This window comes from Narcine bancroftii, chromosome 6, assembly GCF_036971445.1.
Source record: "Narcine bancroftii isolate sNarBan1 chromosome 6, sNarBan1.hap1, whole genome shotgun sequence".
In the NCBI taxonomy this organism is placed as follows: Eukaryota; Metazoa; Chordata; class Chondrichthyes; order Torpediniformes; family Narcinidae; genus Narcine; species Narcine bancroftii.
Genome location: NC_091474.1, coordinates 93,549,186 through 93,576,200, shown reverse-complemented (window position 1 = coordinate 93,576,200; position 27,015 = coordinate 93,549,186). Strand labels below are relative to the sequence as shown.

Below are 27,015 nucleotides of genomic sequence, written 5' to 3'. Positions count from 1 at the left end.
GTTCTAAAGATATCTCTCTACAATTGGGAGAAAAATATGCCTTGAAATTCTATTAAAAAAAAGAATTTCTATAATTTAAAATTTAAAAATAAATTTACACCCTCCATAATTTGCCCGAACATCTAAATCCAGTACAAATAGGATTAAGATCCTTTGTAACCCTGTTTCCCCATCTAGCCTCAGCACCATGCTAAATCTTTATAAAATTATCATAAAAATAATCTTTCCCTTAATAAATAAATCCCTCATTTGTGTGCTTCATTGTCAAGGCAACTGTTTTGTCCTTGTGGTGCCTGGGCAGGCCATTGCACATCCATCCAGGAGATGTCGTATTGGCTTGGCACTTCTGTAGAAGGTCCAAGACGCTTCAAGTTTTATCTCTCCCTGCTTTGACTGCTCGGAGACAATTGCAACTTCTTCCGAGGTTAGGTTATCCAGAAGTTCCTATTCTCCAGCAGGCTGGCAGACCTGTTGGCAAGGGTCACTGCGTCGTTCACCAACTTGTAGCCGAACAGTTTCATTGCTGGTTCACACACTTGTTGGACCACTCTGGCTATCTTGAATGGCAGAGCAAGCCGCCACTTCTCAAACTGCTCTGAGGAGTTTTTGTGTGTTGAGTAGATGTTGTTGCTGCCCTTGGAAACTTGGGTGTTTTCGTAGATCCACTTTTTGACCTCGGGTGTCATGGGAATGCCAGAAAAGTGGTACATCTCCTGCGCCCTCTTCACGGGCTCCAGTGCAATGTCCTCATAACGCATCAGCAGGAAGCGATCCTTCAGCCAAGGTGGCTGGCTGATGCCCAGTTGCGCGGTGGCCCGGAGGTTCTCGCAGTTCCCTCGGATCTTGCCGACCTCTTCTTCATCTGGAACTCTCCCTTCGTTGGCCCACTTCTTCCACGCGTTGTACTTGCTGGGGAAGGCCACCATCCTTGAGGCCAGCACCGCCCTGGGGTCGCGCACCAACTGAATGATCTTCAGGTTGATCCTGAAGTCCTCCAGAAGTGGCCGGAGAAACTCCAGCTGCCTCAGGCGGACAGTCTTTATGGCCACGTGCTGCTTTTGGAGGCATGCCTGAGTGGCCAGGGTCAAATTGAGGAGCCCACAGTTGCTTCTCCGACAGGGAAACCGCTCGGACCCACCTTTCTTAGGTAGCGTGCAAACCTCTCCCTCGCACAAGGACTTACTGGAGCCTCGCCGGAACAGGATGCCCGTGAGATGGCGGTCGGCCATTGGGAATAGGAAACTTTCCAGTGTGTACAGGTCACACAGCATCAACTGCTGCACCACATCACGGTAGATGATGGAAGAGGCCACAGCATTCATTCCACCCGGCTCAAAGGTGACCGTCTTCTCCACATGCCATAGCGGCTCAAACAGGTAGAAGATGTCGTTGTTCTGGTTGAAGAACTCGCCCACAAAGGAAGAACCAGTCCTGGTCGTCGCCATTAGCAGTAAGTGCTTCCGGCCCTTCAAGCCCTTCATGCCATCACTGCTGGCCGCGCCCTGCAGGGACGTGTAGTTCCTCTGGGCTTTCAGCAGCTTCCAGATGGCAGCAACTGAGTTGGTGAACAGGGAGTTATTCTTCATCAAGGATCTGGCAGAAATCGTGTTGTTTGGCGCCACAGATTCCACGTGCGGGAATTTCAGTGTAAACTTGTCAGATACCCTGAAGGAGGAGAAAGTAGGAAAGTGGCACGTTAATATGATAGATCAATACAAGGAATAAAACCTTCCTGAAACTCAGCATCACAGGTCAAATTAGTTGACGGACCAAAATAGTAAAGAGGATTTATGAATGGAAAAATATGATAAATGACAATAAATAATCGAAGCATCAAAGTATCTAGAACAGAATTTGTCAAAGCAGAGATATTACAAATGTGGGTCAGCAATGGATTTGCATTAAACCTTGAATAACGTTGCTTTGTTCAACACTCATGAGAGATAAACAAAAAAATTAAGAATAAATAAGTAGAATGCCACCCATACTTTGTTATTGCTTGGGTTTGAACCAAGGCCTGGAAGGTGCTGTCTCGTTGTGTGTCTGTGTGTGTTAGCACCGAGGGCCGGAAAAGGCTGTTTGGTTGGGTTCTACTTGTGATATCAGATGACAATAAGCTTGGCTTGACTGTACAGATAAATAAATATCTATTGTTATTAGATATGAGAGCTCCCCCCCCCCCCCCCCATGTTTAATGTGGGCAGTTCCTTTGGCCGTTTATCATTCTCACTGCCTGTTCCTCAGCCTAGTGGTGCTGGCTCCGACACTCCTGAATCTCTTTCCCGACGGGAGCAGCTGTGTGCGGGAGTGGAAGGGGGTCCTCACTGATTTTGCATGCCCTCTTCAGACAACGGTCCCAGTAGATCATGTCGATGGGGGGGGGGAGAAAAGAGGGAGACTCCAGTGATCCTCTCTGCCATTACTATGGTCCTGTGGATTGACCTCCAATCCATTTCTCTGCAGCAACCGTACCACACTGTGATGCAGCCGGCCAGGACACTCTTGATTGAGCTTCTGTAGAATGGTGGGCAGTAGCCTTGCCCCCTTCAGTCTTCTCAGGATGTGTAGTCGCTGTTGTCCCTTCCTGACAATTGTGGAGATGTTTTGTGCCCAAGATAGGTCACTAGTTAACTGAACTTTGTGGAAGTCCATCTTTTCTGTGGTTTAAGGAAACATCCGATCAACTGTACAATAAACATTGGCCCAGCTGGTAACAGCCAAACCCCAGAGTATTTAAGAAGTAAACATAGCAACAGAACCTATCAACTGATTGGGATTATAAATGGAAAGAGAAGCAGGATTAATTGATGGGACAAAGAATGGGATTGCCATGGGTCCAACTGTCTTCCTGAACCCACTGTGCAAGCTTCCCGGCCTGCCCACATAATATAAGCAGGGGTAGAACCACTCCAGTCCCAATGCCTCTCCCTCCATTCAATAGGATCATTTCAAATCCCTGTTCCAATGCCAACTTGTCTGTCCATGGCCTCATGCACTGCCAGACTGAAACCACACGTAGATTGGAAGAACAACCCCTCATCATCCATTGGGCATCCTCCCACAGGTTGGCATTAACATCGAATTCTCAAGTTTCTGTTAACCACCTCCCTCCCATCTTCATTCCCTTATCTCCTTTCCTCTAACTCTGTCTCTCCCCCTCTCTCTTTTGGTTTTTACATATAAAGAATGTAATTTTTTTGTAGTCAATTTTCACACTTACCTCCTAGAGTGGCCATTCACATAGAACGACCTGTTGACGGATATCATCGCATGTAGGTGCAGTAATTACATAGGCTGGACATGAGTCGACGCCGCCCATCACATATGACATACGTGTGACATACGGCATCACTGCATCGATTCACCTGCATCCGAAAAAGCCCCAAGGCAGAAGAGCAAAATGGTTCTAGATCCATAATCCTGTGTATCACTCCAATGGTTCAATATTGTGGTGACAGCTGCTGGTAAGTAAATGACACCTTGCTGCAGATTTAAATCTCCCGTGTTGCAATGTCACGAGCTGAATGCTCGAGCACCATGGTGTCATGGTGTACGTCGTTTTCATCAGCCCGTCTGCCCAGTTAAGTTTAGACAGCAGGCAGCCCGCAAAATTGCTTAGGGCTGCCGCAGGTCAAATTTCGGAAGGGGATTGAGTCACTTGTTTCCGTTCCAAAAATTTTAGACATCCTGCGTTGTGGGAATTTTGTGAAAATTTCCCGTTACACAGCAGCTGTGTGAAAACCATAAATGTCTCTCTTTCATACAGTCAAAAAGCCTGACTATAAAGGCAGAGATTCTCCGCCCTTACGTCGGGAGACTTATCTCCATGAGTGTGCCCAGGCCAGCTCCAAGGCTCCGACTGCGATCCCTTTCAGGTGGAGGGTCAGCAGCGGAGCGCAGCGTTCCACCATCTAGTGGCTGCAGGTGGCTGGCTAGGGGGCTGGCCAATGGCGTCGTCAGCCTGAGACGCAGGAGCGGGATTTTTAAAACACCGAAAGCCCTGCGCGTGTGAATAACGTTGGCTCGGCAGGCAGCGCTGCGGCACCTGTTGCCCCACCTCTATCGACTCCAGAGGTGCCGCTCAACATGAATGCAATGCAAGAGGAGCCTTTTAGGCTTGCTCCATGAAAGTTAAGTTTATATTTTTCCCTCCGTGCTTGTAGCCAGCCTCCAGGCGAAGACTTGTCATAAAAGGACCATCTCTTCTCTTCTCCCCCTGTCTCCAATCAATTCTCACCTTTCCTCTTATCATATCCAATTAACACCTTTTGTCTGTTGGTCTGTGCTCCTTCCCCCTTTCTTTCCCCAGCCTTTAATTCGGACGCATTCGGACAAAGAAGAGCCCAGGTCAAAAATATTGGTAATATATCTTTAGCTCCTCTGGACACCAGGTGATTGGAAGTTCCACCTCCGTTTCTGTTTTGGCTACAATTGCAGCATCTGCAAACTTCTGTGTTTCATACATATCTTCTCATAGCTTTCAAAAAAAGCCCAGAAATCCAGCCTCTACAACCTGCTGAGACAGATTCACCAGATGTTTTACCGAAGTCCCGGCACACCTCAAGTGTGCACCCCCTAAACTTTAAACTAAATCCATTATTTGAGGTTCTCCTATTGGCAGGAACATCCCAGCATCTACCCATTCAGCATCTCAGCTATTCAAATAAAGGCCAACTTCATTTACTCGAACTCCATCTTTTGGAGGATGGCTGATTGAACTGCCTCTTCCCTTTGGATTGAACAAGTACAGCAAGGTATCCACAAGGAGCTGGTACCTCAGCCCCAGAAAGTTCTGAGTACATGGCAGACATTTGCCCTCCCTTATCCTTACAGTAGAAGCTAATTAAAGGAGGCATCCTGTTTGTGGATTTGGGAACAAAAGGTGTCCAGAAAACCGGCAAACATTAAAATTTAGACTTGCCTGCCTCTCATTAGTAAAATATGAAAGTCTGCAGACTGAAGTAAAAACACAAAGCTGGAGAAACTCAGCAGGTCAAACAGCATCCTTTATCTAGCAAAGATAAAGGTATATAATCAATGTTTCAGGCTTAAGCCCTTCATCTCCCACCTTGGTGAAAGGCTCAAGCTTGAAACATTGGTTATGTATCTTTATCTTTGCAATAAGGGGTTCGTTGTTTAACCTACTGAGTTTCTCCAGCATTGTGTTTGTAAACCATTGCATATTTTGTTGGTTAAGACCATAAGAAATGGGAGCAGGAGTCGCCCATCAAGCCTGCTCCACCATTCAGTGAGATCATGGCTGACCTGGCTGTGGACTCCGTTCTGGTTACCTGCCTGTTCCCCAGAACCCTTCATTCCCTATTCCTCAAAAATCTATCAATCTGTGTGTTAAGTACGTACTGCTTGGACATAAATTAAATGTAAATTTAGATATACACCATGGTAACAGGCCATTTTGACCCACGAGTCCATGGCGCCCAATTTACACCCAATTAACCTACACCCTTGATTCATTTCGAATGGTGGGAGGAAACCAGAGCCCCCAGGGGAAACCCACACAGACACGGGGAGAACGTACAAACTCCTCACAGACAGTGTGAGATTCGAACCCTAGTCTCGATCACTGGCACTAACCGCTACGCCAACCATGCTGCCCAATTTAATGTTAATTCAAATTCAAATTGTAAATATCAAATTTAAAACATAAAAATCAAATAATTACCAAATAAATTTTTTGAATTCCCAGGCTAGGATTAGAGAGAGGGATTCTGTATAATGGGCAATCTCCTGATGTTGGGACTAGCAGACAGAGGGGTGCCGGAGAATCATGTCTGTTCTTGAAGAGACCCAGCGCGGAAGCAGGCCCTTCAGCCCACTGAGTCTGTACTAATCCGCCAGCCACTTGTTCACAATAATCCTGCACTAATCCCACCTTTTCCCCTTTCTACATTCCCAACTATGGGAAAGAGGTACAGGAGTATCAGAGCCAGAACCAACAGGCTGAGGATCAGCTTCTTCAATCAACGGACCTGCTCCGAGACTCTGCTATTTATTTAACGATATTTATTTATTTTATATCTCTGTACTGTATATAAATTATTTGTAAATATGTGTGCTATGTCCATATGTGTGTTTGCATGTTTTTTCACCAAGACCAAGGAATGCAGTTGAACTTAGAAAATTGTATGGGAACAATAAACTTTTACTTGAACAATGGCCTGCACACTCTGCTATTCGCCTGCATGCTGGGGACAATATTCAGCACACAACTAACCCGCTAATTTGCAAGTCTTTCAGATATGGGAGGACATCAGAGCACCTGGAGGACACTCAAGGTGTCATGGGGAGCATGCAAACTCCACATAGACAGCAGCCGAGGACTGGATGAGGCGGGATGTCCACCAGCTGAAGTGACTGGGTGCCTGTGCGAGGTTGTTGTTGAGGAGGGCGGTGGGGAGCAGCTCCCTTCAGAAGGTCCAGGCACCCTGTTAATGACAGAAGGCGCCCACGGATGAACCGGAATTTCATTCAGGCAACAAACCTCAGAGATAATGTTTAAAATCATCAGTGTTTAAGAGGTGCTCTGTGATTAGTAAGGGATTGCTTAAGGTGGGATGGAAGTGGGAAGGGAAGGTTGAGAATCCCTGTTCTAACTGACATACTTTGCTTGAGAAAAATTGTCATTGGCTCATTTCCTTTGGAGTTATGAAACCATGCACATAACGAGTCAATTAGGGATGATTAAAACAGTGGTTTTCAAACATTTTCTTCCACTCACATACCACCTTAAGTAATCCCTGAGGACTGGAGAACGCTGTTTCGTTGGGTTGCGCATAAATAAACTTGAAAGAAAATGAAAATTGTTCGTTCATGTTCATTGACCAGGAATTCTCCCGTTAATGGCTGGAAAATAGGTTGACGTAGTGGTTAGCGCAACGCCTTCACAGAGCCAGCGATCGGGAACCAGGGTTCGAATCCTGCACTGTCTGTAAGGAGTTTGCGCATTCTCCCCGTGTCTGCGTGGGTTTTCCCTGGGGCCTCTGGTTTCCTCCCCCCTGTTCGAAACGCACCGGGGGGGTGCAGGTTCATTGGGTGTAAATTGGGCGTCAAGGACTTGTGAGCCAAAAAGACCTGTTAAAATGCTGTTAAAAAAAAAAAGGGGATACGAACACATTGGCTTCACTATCCATATTATCTCCATTTTTAATTTAATACATGGAAGACTTTGAAAAACATCCAAAACTGGAGTCAACAGTGTCCCTTATAATAGCAAAGATATAGATATATCATCAACATTTTGGCCTGTCCTCTTACCTCGATGAAGGGCTCAAGCCCGAAACATCGGGGATGTATCTTTACCTTTGCTACATAAAGGACACCGTTTAACCTGCTGAGTTTCTCCAGCTTTTTACTTCAACCCTGGTGTCTACAGATTTTTCGTGTTTGACAAGGAAGACTTCCTGTTCGAATGAACGATCTTTCTCTCAACTCAAGGTTCAAGGCTCTTTTTATTGTCATGTAACAATACATTAAAAATATAACATACACGATATACTTTAACTTTTGCCTACAGTGGGGTTGGGGGGGGGGGTGGGTGGAGTGGCGCCTAACTCCTTCAACCTAACTCCATTGAGCTGGTTAATAGATACAATCGTTCTGGAGAGGCAGATCAGGAAAAGAGGGAGTGTCTTACCTTGAAATTATATTCCTTTCTTTCTCAATGATCACAAGAGCCACAACAAAAAACAGAATAATTGCATATTTGCTTCTCATTTTCATCGCTACTGGCTTTGAGGCTGGACTCCTGACTCAGAGCTACACGGGTAATGGGGCGCTGCTTCTCAATGCTCCGTCAGAGATTCTGTGAAGCCTGCTCCCAGGCCAGGGCACGGCCAGTCTCCCGGTGAAGGCAAAGGTCACATCGGTATTTTCCAGTCCTCCGCCACACCAACCTCTGCTGCAAAGACAACACAGACAAACAGAGTTGTTAATGTCATGGCTTGTCGGATGCTAAGAAGGACCAGGAGACATGGAAGATTTCTTCGAGAAGTTTTAAACTTTTATTTGCAAGCAAAAGCTGTGGCAGTCAAAGAACTGGTCACTGACTGCCCGCACCACATGGCACATAACCCTTTCATTCTATTACAGCCCTGACATAATCACATTTCTGCACCCAATCATTCATAACCATGTAACTCAGCAGGATGACACCCCTTGGCTCACCACAATTGTTTTCCACCTATTAATCTAATCATGTTTTGAACCATGTGTTTCCTCTTATCTCCCCACCTGCCACTTTATCTTCACCGGGGGCTAGTGCAGTAAATGCATAATTAATGGTTACTTGTGTAGCAAAGTGTGAGTAAATTGCGACATGGTAATGGATTAATGTGGTTTATTTTCCATATGTTCCATACAGAGAGAGAAGAGTCCACACACATGAAAGGTCAGAATAAGCCACAGTAGTTATCCCCAGAATTGGGTTATTTACAATTTTCCGCATTCAGATCTCAAAGTATTCTCTCTTCTCTGGGCCACTAAGTCATAAACCTGCCACTCAATGCCTGAGACAGGAAAAAAAAGACCCGGAAGCCTTCAAAGACATTGTCGTCCTCCTCCTGGACATAGTGCAGATTATGACCAGTACATCGGTATCTGCCAGTGGGATTGTCTGATTATCCCACTCCCTCTCTGAGAATTGAACCAGGGAACGGAAAATCTGAATGGAGAACCTCTCACGTATTCTTTATCTGCACTGCCTGCATTCCAAACCCATCTGTTGGTGCCCTATGAAGATCGCACCAGTCTATATCATATCCATGGAGCCTCTCCATAATCTAGATGTCAGGCCTCCATTTTGTGTTTTAATTCACTTTAATACTTCTAAATTCTTTTAATATTCACTTTAATACTACATTCCTACCTTTTTATCATTGGATGGTAACTACTAAGTTATAATGTCAAAATGGTTCTAGACAAGTAATAAAGGTCTGGACGTTTATATGATAATTACAGTGGGATCGAGGCAGAGAATCGAGATAGTGAGGTTTCACAGCCGACATTTACACAAATAATTGCAGAACAGAGAGCAACTAACAATTGCATGTAAGATATATGACCCTCCGAATATTCAGGTTAGCCAAGGACTCCATCTGTTCTGTCCCCTCGGTCCAACTGATTATGGGTATCTTGTATTGCCTTAGGATTCATCTGTAACTTTAGTGAAGCCCTTATCCCCTACAATCGACCATACGCCACGCTTGGTAGCAAACTGATAATCCACCGCATATCTGGTTTGTTGTGAAGAAGAAGCCTCAATTCTATCAATTCTCGACTAACAGCCTCCAACCCTGCCACTGTCTCCAACCCTGCCCAACAGATGAGATCTATGTGATTCTTGGCAGCCAGCACCCCAGCTGATCTTCCAAGGGATTATGGAGCTGAGGACTCGCCATCTGACATCAGACCCTATAGTCTGCACAACATTCATTTTATCAATATATAAGTAAGACACATTTAAAAAGGTATTACGCCATCACCAAACATTCCTCTTTTCAATCACGACTCTGCTATTCAGTTCAAATGTGAGGCGACAAAAGGCATAACTATAAAGTTCTCATGTTGTAGATGGGCCTTTTTCCTTAAGTCTGGTGGACTCTGATGAACTCCGCCAATCCGGAACTCGCATGTGCGCAGACCGCTACCATGAGTACGGTGGCTGCCACGCAATTGGAGCGGGTGCCGAGCAACTGGTCTACATCCCCTTTCTTTAGTAGCTCCCCAACGCAACACAGTTTGCAAGGTAACATTACACAACAAACGCGGATCGGTCTCTGTACTTGGGGTTTGGTTTACAGATGCACTTGAAGCATATCCTGTAATAGCCCTTTGTGGAGGTGGAGGCCTGTGGTACCTCAACCTGAGAATGTGCACTGTCTGTTAGCTCAGGTGTGGCTGGCTACTGAGGGAGCACCACTGTCTTTATGGTCACGCCCTGTGTTCTGGTACACAGTCTCATCAGGATCACGTTGAACTGGGATCGGCTCCATTCCAGGATATGTCGTCAGTTTCTCCTGTACACTTTCTCTTCTGATCGGACCAGGTATGACCTCAGCTCCTAGCCGTGTTCATCTACCACGCATGGAGAGTGGTGAAATTAAAACCGAGACTAAGGTCCTGAATTTAAATAGAGGGAATTATGATGGCATGAGACGGGAGTTGAGTAAGATTGATTGGGTGGTGTTTATGGGGGAGTTGACTGTGGATAGACAATGGAAAGCATTCACAGATCTAATGGAGAAATTGCAAAAATCGTTTATACCGGTTTGGCATAAAAATAAACCAAAAAAGGTGACTCAACCGTGGATAACAAGGGAAATTAGAGACAGCATTAGGTCCAAAGAGAGAGCATATCAATTGGCCAAAAAAAGTACGACAACCGAAGACTGGGAGCAGTTCAAGATGCACCAAAGGAGGACAAAGGGATTAACCAAGAGAGCAAAAATAAATTACGAAAGTAAGATTGCGGCAAATATAAAAACTGACTGCAAAAGCTTTTATAAATATGTCAAGAGGAAAAGATTGGTGAAATCCAGAGTAGGTCCTTTGCAGTCGGAATCAGGGGAATATATAATGGGGAATAAGGAAATGGCAGACCAATTAAATTCTTACTTTAGTTCTGTTTTTACAAGAGAGGATACAAATAACCTCTCAAGGATGTTGGGAAACATAGAGACTAATGCAAGGGAGGAACTGAAAGAAATCAGTATCTCTAAGGACATGGTCTTGGGGAAATTGATGGGATTGAAGGCAGATAAATCCCAAGGGCCTGATAATCTACATCCTAGGGTACTTAAGGAAGTGGCCATTCAGATAGCAGATGCTTTAAGAATTATTTTCCAGAACTCGATAGACTCAGGATCAGTACCCATGGATTGGAGGGTAGCTAATGTTACCCCACTATTTAAAAAGGAGGGTAGAGAAAAAGTGGGGAATTATAGGCCGGTGAGCCTTACATCAGTAGTGGGCAAAATGATGGAATCCATTATTAAGGATGTAATAGCGGAGCATATGACTAGCAGAGAAGGGATCGGACAGAGTCAACATGGATTTACAAAAGTTAAATCGTGCTTGACAAATCTATTGGAATTCTTTGAGATGGTGACAGGTAAAATAGATGGGGGAGAGCCAGTGGATGTGATGTACCTGGACTTCCAAATGGCCTTCGATAAGGTCCCGCATAAACGACTGGCTTACAAAATCAAGGCTCATGGGATTGGGGGCAAAGTATTGATGTGGATTGAGAACTGGCTGGCAGGTATAAGACAGAGAGTTGGGATAAATGGTTCATTTTCTGAGTGGCAGGCGGTGACCAGTGAGGTGCCACAGGGATCTGTACTGGGACCCCAGCTGTTCACAATTTACATTAATGATCTGGATGAGGGGATTGGATGTAATATCTCCAAATTTGCAGATGACACTAAGCTAGGAGGGGTTGTGTGCATGGAAGAGGGTGTCAGGAAGCTCCTGTGTGATTTGGATAAATTGAGGGACTGGGCAGATACATGGCAAATGCACTAGAATGTGGATAAATGTGAGGTTATCCACTTTGGTAATACAAACCGGAGGGCAGATTACTATTTGAATGGCAATAGATTAAGAGATGGGGAAGAGCAGAGAGACCTAGGGGTACTTGTACATAAGTCTCTGAAGGCGAGCATGCAGGTACAGCAGGCAGTTAAAAAGGCAAATGGTATGTTGGCCTTCATATCAAGAGGGTTTGAGTATAGGAACAAGGATACCTTACTGCAGCTGTACAGGGCCTTGGTGAGACCCCACCTGGAGTATTGTGTGCAGTTTTGGTCACCTTATCTAAGGAAGGATGTTCTTGCAATGGAGGGAGTGCAGAGGCGATTCACCAGGCTGATGCCTGGAATGGCAGGAATGACTTATGAGGAAAGATTGCGCAAATTGGGATTGTACTCGCTGGAGTTTAGAAGATTGAGAGGAGATCTCATAGAGACATATAAAATTCTGGCAGGACTGGACAGAATGGATGCAGATGGGATGTTTCCAATGATGGGAAAATCCAGAACCCGGGGCCATGGTTTGAGGATAATAGGCAAACCATTTAGGACCGAGATGAGGAGGAATTTCTTTACCCAGAGAGTGGTGAATCTGTGGAATTCATTGCCACAGAGGGCAGTAGAGGCAGGTTCATTAAATATATTTAAGAGGGAATTAGATATATTTCTTCAGTATAAGGGTATTAAAGGTTACGGAGAGAAGGCAGGGACGGGGTACTGAACTTTAAGATCAGCCATGATCTCTTTTTAGAAGCGGAGCAGGCTCGAAGGGTCGAATGACCTACTCCTGCTCCTATCTCCTATGTTTCTATGTTTCTATGTTTTTTTTCTATGCAAGTCCAGTCATGGACCTGCGGAGCTTGACGGCTTACCCCTTTACCAAAGACTGGAGCGGTCAGCTCGCCTTGTCGGAGCGCTCCTTTTGTGACAGTCTTTTGCTCAATAGTGGGGCCTTGATCTCATATGGATTTCTCATTTGGGCCCCAAGAAGCTTCCTTGCAGTCCGGTGTCTGTGCCAGAGACCCAAGCGTGGCGTCATGAGGAATACGCCCGTTTTCTCCCTGTAGGACGTATCCATGAGCTGTTTTCACACTTCTCACTGCTCTCTCTGCCAACCCATTGGACTGTGGCTATTCCGAGTGAGGTGAGTGAAGTCTCACTCTGCCATGTCCTTAAATTTTTGGCTTGCAAACTGTCTGCTGTCATCTGATAACAGGGTGTGTGGTACTCCAAGCACTGAGAAGTGCCTTTTCAACTCGGTGATAACAGTTGTGGAAGTAACATCATGTGACAGGTCTATTTTTTACCACCTTGAATATGAATCAATCATCACTAGCTGACATCGCCATTGAAAATGTTAGTTGGCACAGTTGACCAAAGTAAGTCTGGAACCAGATGAAGCTGTAATGGTTCCTTCTGCTGGTGTGGCACATCGAGCATGCTTGCACCTCTTGGTCAATGTTCTCAGTCATTCCAGGCCAAAAAACTATGTCCCTCACTCTCCGTTTCATCGCGCCTGCACCCGATGTCCTCTGTGCAGAATGCTAACATATGTTTTCACCAACAAGTTGGGAATAACAGCTCTCTGGGCCTTCATTACAATCCCTTCCTCAATGAGCAGCTCATCATGGAACGGGAAGTAGAGGTGCACTGCTTGTTCGGCCAAGGGTCTTTAAAGTAGCCTCCAATGCCATGTGTCTCCTTAGCTCCTGAGTTGAGAATAACAGCTCTTTGGCCTTTCATTACGATCCCTTCCTCGAAGAGCAGCTCATCATGGGATGGGAAGTAGGGGTGCACTGCTTGTTCGGCCAAGGGTCCTTAAAGTAGCCTCCTGTGCCGTGTGTCTCCTTAGCTCCTCCAGGCGAGATGAGGTTATGTGAGTGACTTTCATTACGTCAATATTCACTAGATCTTCAGCAGAAATAAACAGGCCTCGGTTTTCCAACACCACAAGCTTTCCTCAATTTCAAGAAGCAGGTCATTCTGCTCTGTGCCCTGTTTAGATTTTATTCTATCCCAGTGGTTCTCAACTTTTTTCTTTCCACTCACCTTAAGTAATCCCTCTGCCATCGGTGCTCTGTGATTAGTAAGTGATGGCTTAAGGTGGGATGTGGGTGGGAAGGGAAGGTTGAGAATCACTGCTCTAGACCCGTTGTTACTGAAGTATTTTGCTTGACAAAAATTGTCATTGGCCCATTTCCTTTGGAGTTATGAAACCGTGCATATAACGAGTCAATGAGGTACGATTAAAACAGTTTTCAAACCTTTTTCGTTCTGGAAAGGTATTCAATCTATATTTAATAGATTATATAATATTTGTGTTATATTAGATCCTGATACATTTTTATTAGGAAATATGCAATCATTAATTGATTTAGGATTAAATGATTATCAGATTTCTTTTATCTATTTAGCTTTAGCAGTGGCCAAGAAATGTATAGCGTCTACTTGGAAAGATAGAAATATACTAACTTTGGACAGGTGGTATTTAGAGATGAAGTCTTGTTTAATTATGGAAAGGATATCTTTTTCAATCCAAGATAAGATGTCTTTTTATAAGTTGAAGTGGACTCCATTTGTTAAGTATATGCAATTAAGTTTGATTTAAGTATGTTTTTAGATGTGATATTTTAGATCTGATAAATCTTTTTTTTATTATTTTTATTTGTCATATTTTTCTTTTTTTTGTGTGTTTTTTTTAAATACATAATATTATTAATTTTCCTAATTCTTCACTCTTTATTTTGGGGGAGGGGAAGGGTGGTTTTTTTTTTATATATATAGATTTTTAGTTCTTGTATATGTAGGGGGGGTTAGACTGAATTAAGTTAGGTTATTAATGTTGTTTTGTAATTATATTGGATATGCTGGATGGGTCACGTCTCCAGAATGGAGGACCATCGCCTTCCCAAGATCCTGTTATATGGCGAGCTCTCCACTGGCCACCGTGACAGAGGTGCACCAAAGAAAAGGTACAAGGACTGCCTAAAGAAATCTCTTGGTGCCTGCCACATTGACCACCGCCAGTGGGCTGATAACGCCTCAAACCGTGCATCTTGGCGCCTCACAGTTTGGCGGGCAGCAACCTCCTTTGAAGAAGACCGCAGAGCCCACCTCACTGACAAAAGGCAAAGGAGGAAAAACCCAACACCCAACCCCAACCAACCAATTTTCCCTTGCAACTGCTGCAATCGTGTCTGCCTGTCCCGCATCGGACTTGTCAGCCACAAACGAGCCTGCAGCTGACGTGGACTTTTTACCCCCTCCATAAATCTTCGTCCGCGAAGCCAAGCCAAAGAAGTAATTATATTATTCTATTTTATATCTTTTTTTTTAAATGTAATCTTTCTTTTTATTCCTGTGATAAAACCTTTAAATAAAGTTTAAAACAAAACCTTTTTCTTTCCACCTTATGCAATCCCTTACTAATCACAGAGCACCGATGGCATAAGGATTAAAGTGGTATGTGAGTGGAAAGAAAAAGGTTGAGTACCACTGTTCTATCTAATCTGCATTCTCTCTCTCTCTCTCTCTCTCTCTCTCTCTCTCACACACACACACACACACACACACACACACACACACACACACACACACGCGCGCACACACACACACGCACACACACACAAAAACACACACACAAAAACACACACACACAAAAACACACACGCACAGACACACACGCACACACACACACACATAAAAACACACACACACACACACACACACAAAAACACACACATACACACAAAAACAAACATACACACACTTACTTTCTCTCCCTCTCCCTCTCCCTCCATAACTATGTGTACTCCCCGAGAATGTTCATTCAATTCCCTGGCCTTTCAGGCACAACATCCCAAAATATTCCCTTCTTTTTGCCAATTAAGTCTTTGTCCCCAATTGCAAATTCTTCTTCTTCTTGAAACAGCTTCTCATTATTTACTCGATTGAAACCGTTTGTGATTTGGAAATTAATCCCCGCTCTTGAGGAGAATTGATATCAGTTCCAACCAAGACATCTCCACAGCAGTCAAAAAAACCATCGAACCAGCTTGTTATTAACTAAAACAGACAAAAAAGTAAACAGTCCAATAATACAGCAGGTTTAAACCAGATCCTATAAAGAGGAATAGACAAATAAATCAGATGAGGGCCTTCAACTGCTAAAGGTTGGAAGCCTTCCTAAAAGGGGTACAAACAGTTCTCAGAAAGAGTGGTCATCTGGACTCTTATGGTTAGGGAGTTTCTTAAAAATAGAAAGTATTCATACCAACGCCAGTACTTCTGTATGGCCTGGGGAAAACTTGGCCAGGTCAGAAGATGACATAAAGTATTTCCTTTGAGGAGAAACAGAGGAACTTTATTTGAGCTAAACAAGAAAATCTGCAGATGCTGGGGTCAAGTTCAATGCCAAATGTGCTGAAGAAACTCCACAGGTCATGAGACATCCATGGTTTATATCTGCAGTTTATCTCTGCCCTTAAGGACACCCCCCCCCTCCCCACCACCACCACCACCCAGGCCATGCCCTCTTCACTCTGCTACCATCAGGAAGGAGGTACAGGAGCCGAAAGACGAGAACTCAGTGGCTTCTTCCCCGCTGCCATCAGATTCCGGAATGATCAATGAACCAAAGACACTGCCTCACTTTGACTTTTTGTCCACTATTTATATTTATTGTTGTAACGTTTACAGTGTGATGCTGCGACGAAACAGCTAACTTTGTGACTTGTTCATGGCGATAAATTCTGATTCTGATTCTCTGCAGTCACATTTGTTCATACCATAGTTTTTTTTTTAATTTAGACATTCAGCACGGTAACAGGTCATTTCAGCCCATGACTCCATGCTGCCCAATTACACCCAATTAACCTACAAACCCTGGTACATTTTGAATCTGGCGCCCCCGTGGAAAATTCACGCAGACACTGGGAGAGCATAAAACTCCTTACAGACAGCGCAGGATTCGAACCCTGGTCCCGATTACTGGTCCTGTAAAGGCGTTGCAGTAACCGCTACGTCAACCGTGCCGCCCCAAATCTTGGGAACATCTGGGGAAGCTGCTGATGGAAACACCAACTCCTCCTTCAGGTGTGCCAAGCGTAACAATATGTACACACAAACTTAAATCCCCTTTGCATTTGCTTATCTTCATCTCATCCCCGCGGAACATGTCCAACTGCACCTGACTGTGCTTCTCATAATAATCATTGATGGGACAGAGGGTTTCCAGTTTCTGGTGCAGCTCAGTGCCCAGCAGAAACTGGCTCAAGGCTTCCCTGCCTTAGAAAATGTTCAGCCTGCCCTCTTCCTGGCACAGTAAGGCAACCTGGTCAATTTATTGAAAGGCTGTTACTTGAACTAGGCCTTAAGGTTAAAAGTCAAAAGTTGAAGGCTGAATGTGGCTCTCTGTGGCTCGAGTTACCTATTATTATAGGTCAGAGAGGAAAGGAAGATGTCAGATTCGTTCTTTGCCTGGCATTTTACTCTCTGAAGGTCTTTTGGCTACTGATGCAAACACTTCTATAAGAGGCTGTGTTCAGCTGATGAAATGTCTTGAGAGAGTTTTACTGGCGATAACTGTGGCTTTGTAGTGGTTATTTGGTCAACCACAACCGACAGAGGCCGCACACACACACACACACACACACACACACACACACACACACACACACACACACACACACACACACGCACACACACACACACACACACACACACACACACACACACACACAAGCTCAATTGAGCATCCCCTCTGGCTGCATCCCTGTGTGGGATGGCAGCTGCACAGAGGGTCATCAAAGTGAGTGGGAAGAGAAGGTTGAGAATCTCTGCTCTAGACCCAATTGTTACTGAAATATTTTGTTTGCGAAATATTGTCATTGGCCCATTTCCTTTGGAGTTATGAAACTGTGCACATTAACAAGTCAATGAGGTATGATTAAAACAGTAGTTTTCAAACTTTTTTATTTCCACCCACATTCCAGCTTAAGTAATCCCTTCCTAATCAGAGCACCGATGGCATAGGGATCACTTAAAGTGGAATGTGAGTGAAAAGGAAAAGGTTGAGAACCACTGGGCTAGATTGTTGTGGAGTAGATTTTCATAGGCCAGTACAACCTTGTGGGCTGAAGGGCCTGTACTGTGCTGTAATGTACTACATTCACTGTAGCATAGATTAAGCTCCCATCTCTTGATTTCTTAAATAATTGCTCGGTCAAATCTTTCCATGTTCCAGCTATTTCCTGTTCAAAGCTTCCTCTCCATTAACTAATGGTTATGATCTCATCAACCTTAAGCAACAATCTTTCATTATTTTATCCTTTTATACCATTCTCAATTTTAGTGCCTTCCACCAGATCAGACTTAACCTCATCTCCATAGTTTCTGGATAATTGGGACCATCCTATTGATCAATATCCTCCTCCGTTGCTTTTTGAAGGGAAGCTAGAAAAACTGTACACAATATATCTGGGACAAGAGCTTGTACAAATTTAAAATCCACTCCAAACCTTTGGATTTCATCAACTTCACAGTTTCTTATGGCCATCAAATCTGTGCTAGTCTGGGCCACATGCATTTGACTCTTAATAGTTTCCAAAAAAGCACTTCATGCCACCAATTGCATAAAATTATTTAGATTGTGGAAGGAAAATATTTGTCAATAATACCTGCAGTGTCCTCATCAAAGTATCAAAAGTACAAAGGTAAAATATTTGACATATATTCCTTCCTAAGTGTGAGTTGCATTGAGACTAAAGGTTGCTCCTCCTTCATTAATCCTTCATCTGGTGGCACATTAACTCTTGTCTTTGCAACTCTTGAATCCTGTAACATCTCCAGTTACTACATGGTGTGACTGGACTTTAGGTGGGTGCATGTGTGCATGTGTGGATGAGTACTTCTATGTGTAGGCAGGTGGGTGTGCATGTCTGTGGGCCCCTTTTTATATGAATGTGTGTGTATGTGTGTGGGCATGCGTGTGCATGTGTGTGTGTGTGTGTGTGTGTGCGTGTGTGTGACTGTGATTATGCACATCAGTGTGTAAGTGCACGCGTGTGTGTGAGACCGCTTGTGTGTGTATGCATGTACATATGTATGGGTGTGTGTGTGTGTGATGTCGCACATGATTGTGTTTCTATGTGAGTACATGCATGTGTGTGCGTGTACTATATATGCATATGTGCATGAGTGGATGCTTGTGTGTGTGTGATCTAGGTGTATTTGTCTGTGTGTGTGTGTGTATCTATGTATGTATGTGTGTGTGTATATATATATTTATTAGTATGTGTGTATCTATGTGTATCTATGTGTGCATGTACTCAAGAATGAAACTGGTGGCTTCCAGATGGTTGTCAATATACCAGAGTTCCATTAGTTTACAACTACTTCCTGCAGCTTTATAGCATCCTTAACATTATAAAATGTCCCAAGGTACTTCAGGCAAAAATTAACAGAGCCAAGAGTTGTAATGGAAGCTACCAGCTTTATAACCAGATTAATGGGCCTTTGGCAAATAGGTAAAATATGACCATTGAGAGACTCTAACATCCAAAATAGGGGTCAGCGGTAAAGGAAGATAAAGCTGCAGGTGAGTAGATGATGGAAGATTGGGTTACAAGTCCAGAGCTTGGTGCTGACTGCAACACAAGCTGTGCAGGGATGTTTGGACAAATCATTTATTTACTGATTTCTGGAAAGCAACACACGAGCTATGAAACACAAGAACTCCTGGGTCCTTGAGGGAGCTGCAGAGCTTCAGCGGCACAAGCACCATCCACGGAGAGAAATGGTCCGTCAATGTTACGGCGCAGACAGGAGCGGGAGGTAGCATGTGGAGAGAAAACCTCCTCTTCACCAACAGGCCCAAGGTGAAACTCCCAGATGCAATCCATTTTAATTCCCCTCACCATTTCATGTACGTCCTCACCTCATCAATTCGCAGAGTGAGGCAAAACATAACGAGGAACAAGGTATCATATTCCTCCAACTCCACGAATTCTTCCCATTGTAGCCCCCCCACCCCCCCACTGTTTCCTATACCTTCTGTTCTCACTATCTCACAAATTTATCCCCCACCTAGTGGTCTCGTCCCCTCTCAATCTCCACACCTCTCCCATCTCCTGCACAGCATCCTATCACGTCCTGGCCACATCACCCTTCTGTTTGCTTCCTCTCCCCAATGCAAAACTGGCCACCCATGGATGTTGACTGACCCACTGAATCCAGATTCATTGTCCGAGGACATACATGACATCACATACAACCCTGAGATTCTTTTTCCTGTGGGCAAGCCAGAATTAGCATTTATTGGTCGTGCAAAAAAACTATACACACCTTATGCATGTGAACAAATAACTGTAAACAGATAACAAATGTAAACAGACTGACTGTGCAAAACAGAGAGAATATAAAAAATCAATAAAATGCACAAGTTAAAACACAATGCTGGAGAAACTCAGAAGGTCAAACAGTGTCCTTTATGTAGCAAAGGTAAAGATACAGAACCGATGTTTCGGGCTTGAGCCCTTCATCGAGGTCAGGAAAAATGTCAGCAGGCATCCGAACAAAAGAGTATATGGGGGGGTGTGGTTGCAAAGGCAGGAGGTGATCAGTGGAGAAGGGAGGGAGGGGACAGCAGTAAGCAAGGGAGAGGAGGGATGGGTGGGTGAAGGGAGGGAGAAGGGGGAAGGAGAGGCGGAAGTGGGGGGTGGGGGAGAAGAGGAGAGCAGGTTAGCCGAAGCCAGAAAAGTCAATGCTTATGCCACCCGGCTGGAGAGCGCCCCAACGGAAAACCGGGTGTTGGTCCTCCAATTGGTGGAGGAGTAGCAGCTGTTCCTGAACCTGGTGGTGACCTTTTCTTTGACCCCCCCCCCTCTCATTGTTCAGACAGGGCCTATGTCATGGCAGAGATGAGACCAAGAGTTGCTCCTTCAGTCCTTTGGCTCATTGACTGCGGCCCTGCCTCCTTGTATTTGCAGTTAGTCTCATTGCATTAAGGAATATAGTCCTGCCTGCTTTCTATTTCCAAAGTGGGCAAACTACAGAAGTGCTCCCAAACATGATCTCATGTGATTTTAGACACGGTAATAGGCCCTTCCGGCCCACAGGCCCGTGACGCTCAAATACCCACAATTAACCTATAACACCACCCCTCCACCATATATTTTGAAGGGTGGGAGGAAATCCAACTCAGACACAGGGAGAACGTACAAACTCCTCCTAGACAACACTGGACTCGATCCCGTGTCGCTGGCGCTGTAAGTATTGCGCTAACCATGTTTGTTGGCTGACTTCCCACATGCAATTTATCCAGTGAAGAATGTTAGATCACGAGGCCGGTGATTTGTTTAATGGCCAAGGGGTCATATCTGACACGTGGTAAGGTTGATTCATTAAACTGAGAAGGCAAGGTGAGGGAGGGGAAAGATGTTCACTCTTAAAGGGAAGTCCCTACGGAGAACGGGTAGAGAGGAAGGCAATGTGGCTGTAGAATCGAGTCTGGGTGAGTTCATGGCCATAGAGCCTAAGAGTAGCAGGGGTTAGAGATGAATGTCACAGAACTCCCTACAGAGAGCAGTCTTTGCTCTTAAAGGGGATCGAAGTCATTCACTGCAATACTGTAATCACTAGACGTAACCTGTTATCTTCTTCCAGAGATAGATCTACCCATTGTGGCTTTGAGAAAAAGTACAATGAACTGTTGAGCAGAGGAGGCCGGACCCCTATCGATCAGGATCCCGAGTTACGTTGTACGGAGAGGGAAAGTCTCAATGTCATCCATAAACACACCTCCATAGAACCAGATGACTGTAGCAGTTAGCGCAACGCTTTTACAGCATCAGCGACCTGAGTTCGAATGCACTGCTGTCAGTAAGGAGTTTGCACACTCCCCCAGCAACCTGCGTGGATTTCCTTCGGGCGCTCCGGTTTTACTATCACTTTCCAAAGACATGGGGTGGGTAGGTCACACGAGCGTAATTGGGCGGGGCAGAAGCATGGGCCAGAAGGACCTGTCACCCTGCTGAACACTGTTAGCCAGTGCTCTTCTCCCTTTCACATCCCCTCCACTCTCCACCATTTTATGCAGGCGTCTGCCTGATTCTTAACACCCCTGCGATGTGAGTTTGGATGAAAATGTAGGAAGGAGGGAGAGTAAATTTGCATGGGGGCGTGGTGGACAGAGCAGAGAACTTCAAAGAATGCAACACAATATAGATATGGGCCGGGAAATGGCAGATGGACTCGTGTGAGGTGTCGTACTTTGGGAGATCATATGACAATAGAGTTAATGGCAGGGCTCTTAAAAGTTTTGATGTGCAGAGCAATCTGGGATCTCCACGTCCACACCTCATTCAAAGTAGCCACGCAAGTGGATAGAGTGGTAAAGAAGGGGTATGGCATGCTTTCCTTCCTTGGAGGGGCATTGAGTATAAAAGTAAGGAGGTCCTGCTGAAGCTATATAATATTTTGGTTCAACCATCTTTGGTGTACCATGTGCAATTCATAAATATGGCTGCTCTTCATCAACTACAGCTCGGCCTTCAATACCATTATTCCCTCAGTGCTGATCAAGAAGCTACAAACTCTAGGCCTCTAAACCCACCTCTGCAACTGGACCCTTCCAACTTTCTCATTGGAAGACCACAGTCAGTACGAATTGGAAACGTCTCCTCCTCACTGATCATCAACACAGGACCATCCCAAAGATGTGCATTTAGTCCACAGCACTACTTGTTATGCACTCATGGCTGTGTGGCCAGGCATAATTCCAATGCCATCTATAGGAATCATAAACGGCAATGAGGAAGCGTACAGGAGGGATCAGCTCATTGAATGGTGGAATGACAACAACTTTGCGCTCAACATAAGCAAAACCAAGAAGATGATTGTGGGGTTCAGGGGAATGCAGCCCAGTCCTCATCGAGGGCTCAGTAGTGGAGAGGGTCAAGACCTTCTAATTCCTGGGTGTCAACATCTCCGAGGATCTGTCCTAGAGCCTCCATGTTGATGCAAGCACAAAGAAGGCTCGCCAGTGGCTATAATTTGTGAGGTGTCTGAGGATATTCGGTATGTCACCAAAAGCTCTCGAAAACTTCGACAGGTGAACGGTGGAGAGTATTCTGACTTGTTGTATCACTGCCTGGTATGGAGGCACCAACTCTCAGGACAAGAATAAACTCCAGAGGGTTGTTAATTCAACCTGCAACATCACAGGCACCCAACTTCACTCCATCGAGGACATTGACATGAGGCAGTCTTAAAAAAGCAGCCTCTATCCTAAAGGACCCCCCCCCACCACCCAGGCCACGCCCTCTTCACTCTGCTAACATCAAGGAAAAGGTCCAGGAGCTTAAGACAAGAAGCACTCAGTGGCACAAGGACTGCTTCTTCCCCTCTGCCATCAGATTCCTGAATAATCAATGAACCACAGACACGGCCTCATTTTTTGTGCACAATTATTTTAATTTTTATTAAAATTAATGTTGTAAGATGGTTATAATATGAATGTTTTGCTGCCGCAAAACACTGAATTTCGTGACAACAAATTCTGATTCTGTAATTCTGGTTGTCCCGTTACATAAAAGATGTGGAAGCTTTGGAAAGGATCCAAAATAAGTTTACAGAGATGTTGCCTAGTTTAGAGGGGAGGGAGAGATTGGATTGGATTATTTTTCATGGAATGTTAGAGGCTGAGAGAAGACCTGATCGACCTTTATAAAATCATGAGAGCTACCGTGTGGTGGACAATCGGAACCTTTTCCCCTGGGCAATAGCATCACACACAAGAGGATGTGCGTCAGGTGAGCAGGAGAAGGTTCGAGAGATATGCGGGGCATCTATTCAACACAGGTGCCCGGAATAAGTTGCCAGGGATAGTGGTGGAAGCAGATACAATACAAGTGGACATGATTTTTCAAAGTTACGATGGCTCGAGTCTGTACTTCGAATTTTGATTTTCGATCTGTACCAGCGCTTGCGAGCTGCACCGTGCTACTCTCTCGCGATGCTGGGCGACGACAGCATCATGAGAGAGTATCGTACCGCATACATCTCATGAACCACGCCTCCCACTGTGTCCGCTAATGCTGTGTGCCGTACGTTTGGATTTTTGACTTACGATTTTTCCCACGACTTACGGAGACCGTGCCAGAACACAACCCCATCATAAGTTGAGGACTACCTGAATAGAGTTGACAAGGCCTTGAGGCAGACACAGGAACATGCAGGGATGGATATCAGGGCAGAAGAGGTTTAGCTTGATTTGGACATCACAGACATATGGATTGAAGGGCCTGTCCTTGTGCTGTCCGTGGTCTACTTCTCCTGAATTAAACCTTTCTGTGGCCAGAGTACATCCTGTATGGCAAAGAACCAAGTATGTCACAGGAGTGGAGATGAATTGAGTCATTGCACATATATTAAAAAAAAATTCCTGGCAGAATTTGCTCAGCGCTTTATTTTTAGTTATAGAATATACACTTCCTTGGTCCAGCGCCTGTTTCCCAGGGCAGGAATTGCAAACACCAGAGGACGTCTGTACAAAATGAAGGGAGGAAAGTTTGGGGGAGACATCAGGGGTACGTTTTTTTTACACAGAGAGTTGTGGATGCCTGGAATGGCTTGCCAGGGGTGATGGTGGAGGCTGAGGGGCATTTATGAGAATCTAAGACAGGCTCACGGATGAAAGGAAAATAGAGGGTTACGAGGTAAGGAGGGTTTGGGGTTTTTTTGACAACAATATATAGGTTGGCACAACACTGAGGACCAAAGGTCTGTACTGTGCTATAGTGTTCTACGTCCCAAGGATGGATATAACGTCTTCCTATCCTTCTTTGCTCACCCACTCTGCTCCTTAAGTGATGACAGGCCTTTCCAATGATACATTTAGGTGCTACTTTCTCCAAGGCTGGTTGTCCTTTGAAGTCACCTGCCACGCCGAGCTGTAGGTTTATGCCAAAACTTTTCTCAACAGTCCAGTCCCCCAAACCATCGCTTGGTTTTGGCACATTAACCCTCGCTGGAATTGAGAAGGATGAGGAGATCTTATACAAACATCTAAAATTCTGAAAGGCAGAGGTGGGTAAGTTGTTCCCATTGGTGGGAGAGACTAGAACTAGGGGACATAGCCTGGGGTAGGACAGAGATGAGGAGGCACTGCTTTTCTCAGGAGGCGGTGAATCTGTGGAATTCGCTGCCCATTGAAGCAGTGGAGGCAACCTCAGTAAGGCAAGGTTTGATAGATTTTTATAAAGTAGGGGAAGTAAAGGCAGGTGGGTGGAGGTGAGCCTGTCATCAAATCATGGGCAACATGGTTAGCAGTTAGAGCAACGCCTTTACAGTGGCAGCGATCGGGACCGGGGTTCGAATCCCATGCCATCTGTAAGGAGTTTGTACGTTCTCACCACGTCTGCATGGGTTTTCCCTGGAGGCTCCAGTTTCCTCCCACTGTTTGAAAAAAACATACTGGGGTTGTAGGTTAACTGGGTGTAAGTTGGGCAGCGCAGACTCGTGGACCGAAATGGCCTGTTACTGCGCTGTATGTCTAAATATTAGAAAATTATTAAAAATAAGATCAGCCGTGATCCCGTTGAATGGTGGAGTAGGCACGAGGGGTCAAATGGCCTACTCCTGCTCCTATTTCAGATGCTCTGATGTTAACTGTGTAGCCTTCGGGATAGCGGGGGTCCCCTGGTTTGACTGACCCTGTTCCATTAAGTTGCTGTGAACACATATCCATATCAGAACTTGGACAGTGTGACTATTGACATCATTAGATTGTTTCACATTGGATACTCTTTATCCAGTTGTTGCAATTTCACCAGAAAATTGGGACTCCATTCCCTGGATCGTCAGGGAATGAGGGGAGATTTGACAGGGGTGAACAAAATTATGAGGCATGTAGATAGAGGAAATGTAAGCAGGCTTTTTCCACTGAGGTGGGGTGAGGCAAGAACTAGGAGTCGTGGATTAAGGGTGAAAGTTCAGACAAACTTCATGCAGAGAGCGGTGGGAATGTGGACGAGCTGTTCGCTGAAGTGATGAATGTGGGCTCACTTTTAACATGTAGGAAAAGTTTATGCAGATATAGGGATGTGAGGCATGGTTGGGGTGCAGGTCAGTGGGACTGGGTAAAAAAAATAGTTAGGCACAGACTAGAAGGGCCAAAGGACCTGTTTCTGTGCTGTGGCATTCTCTGGTCCTAAGGTTTTGAATGGTGGTATGGTTTTATTTTCCCCCTCGATGAAGTCGATTTTCCCTTCCATACCGAAAAGAAAAACACAACTCAAAACAATTTCCACGCTAACTTGTCAAATTGTTGCTGAGCACATTCCAGTGAGCTTCTAAATAGGTGACTGAAGCAACAGAATACAAATGAGTGTAAGTAAAACCGGGGTGTTCAGTGCTCTGGCCAGACTGCCTCGATGCCCAGAGCTGGATACAAAAGGAGACCCTGCTGTAGGCAGACCAAGACACCTCATGACAGGGCTACCATGCCAGAACACTGGGTCATCAGGGAAAACGGAAAGAACTTGGCGATTTTCATTCTGAAGGAGCCAACTGCATCATGGAAGAGCATCAGAGGATTGTAGCATGAATTCAGGATAGAATTCGACAGGTCCTTCCTCACTTGCCGACGGTTGAATTGATGCGATTGTTCCTTGAGCAGAACAGCTAAAGGAAATTTAAAAAAACCAAGAAAGATCCATTTAACTGCGCAGATACTCACCGCGATATATTTCTCAGTTACGATAGTTGCAGACTTGAGTCAGGGAAAGTCCCTTGCACTTGCTGCTCTCGGCTCTCCAGCTGATGGAGGTCCGCGGTGTGGGAGAAGACATGGAAGAAACCTCCACAAACTGAGCTGTGCATCTGATTGGCTGGGCATGGCCTGTCACTGGTGAGATTGCGATGTGTGAGGCAGTGGGCTAGCAATTGGGAAGGCATTGATTAAGGGAGCCTTGGATCATTAAGAAACCAGCAGTCTCCCTGAACTGCCAGCAAAGGGAAAACACAAATGACAGGGTTAGCATAGTGGTTAAGAACAGAAGAAATAGGAGCCAGGAGTAGGCCATTCAGCCCCTCAACCCTGCTCTCCCATTCAATTAGATCATGGCTGATTTGATGATAGGCTCATCTCCTTTTCCCCATATCCCTTAATTCCCTTACTATGTAAAAATCTATCCAATCTTGTCTTAAATATAGTTACGGCTTCAATGGACATTGGATTCCATAGATTCACTGCCCTCTGGGAAAAGCAGTTCTTTAAAAAAATTAAATTTAGACATACAGCACAGTAACAGGACATTTCGGCCCACAAGTCCATGCCGCCCAATTTACACCCTCGGTCCGTTTCAAACTTTTGGAGGAAATGGGAGCCTCAGGGGAGGACGTACAAACTCCTTATAGACAGCGCAGGATTCAAACCCCAGTCCTGATCGCTGGCGCTGTAAAGATATTG

The 27,015-nt window shown here is 45.0% G+C and overlaps 1 protein-coding gene across 1 annotated transcript in view; it reads right to left on the bottom strand.

Moving 5' to 3' along the window:
• Nucleotides 1–103: 103 nt before the first annotated feature.
• The window catches only part of LOC138737563 (carbohydrate sulfotransferase 3), a 73,430-nt gene continuing 46,518 nt past the window's right edge, over nt 104–27,015 (bottom strand). Inside the window, exons 2-3 of the mRNA XM_069888231.1 lie at nt 7,655–7,918; nt 104–1,665 (exon numbers count right to left, since the gene is read on the bottom strand). Coding sequence (XP_069744332.1) covers nt 426–1,665; nt 7,655–7,740 — 1,326 coding nt within the window. The 5' untranslated portion in view covers nt 7,741–7,918 and the 3' untranslated portion in view covers nt 104–425. The remainder of the gene's footprint in view (nt 1,666–7,654; nt 7,919–27,015) is intronic.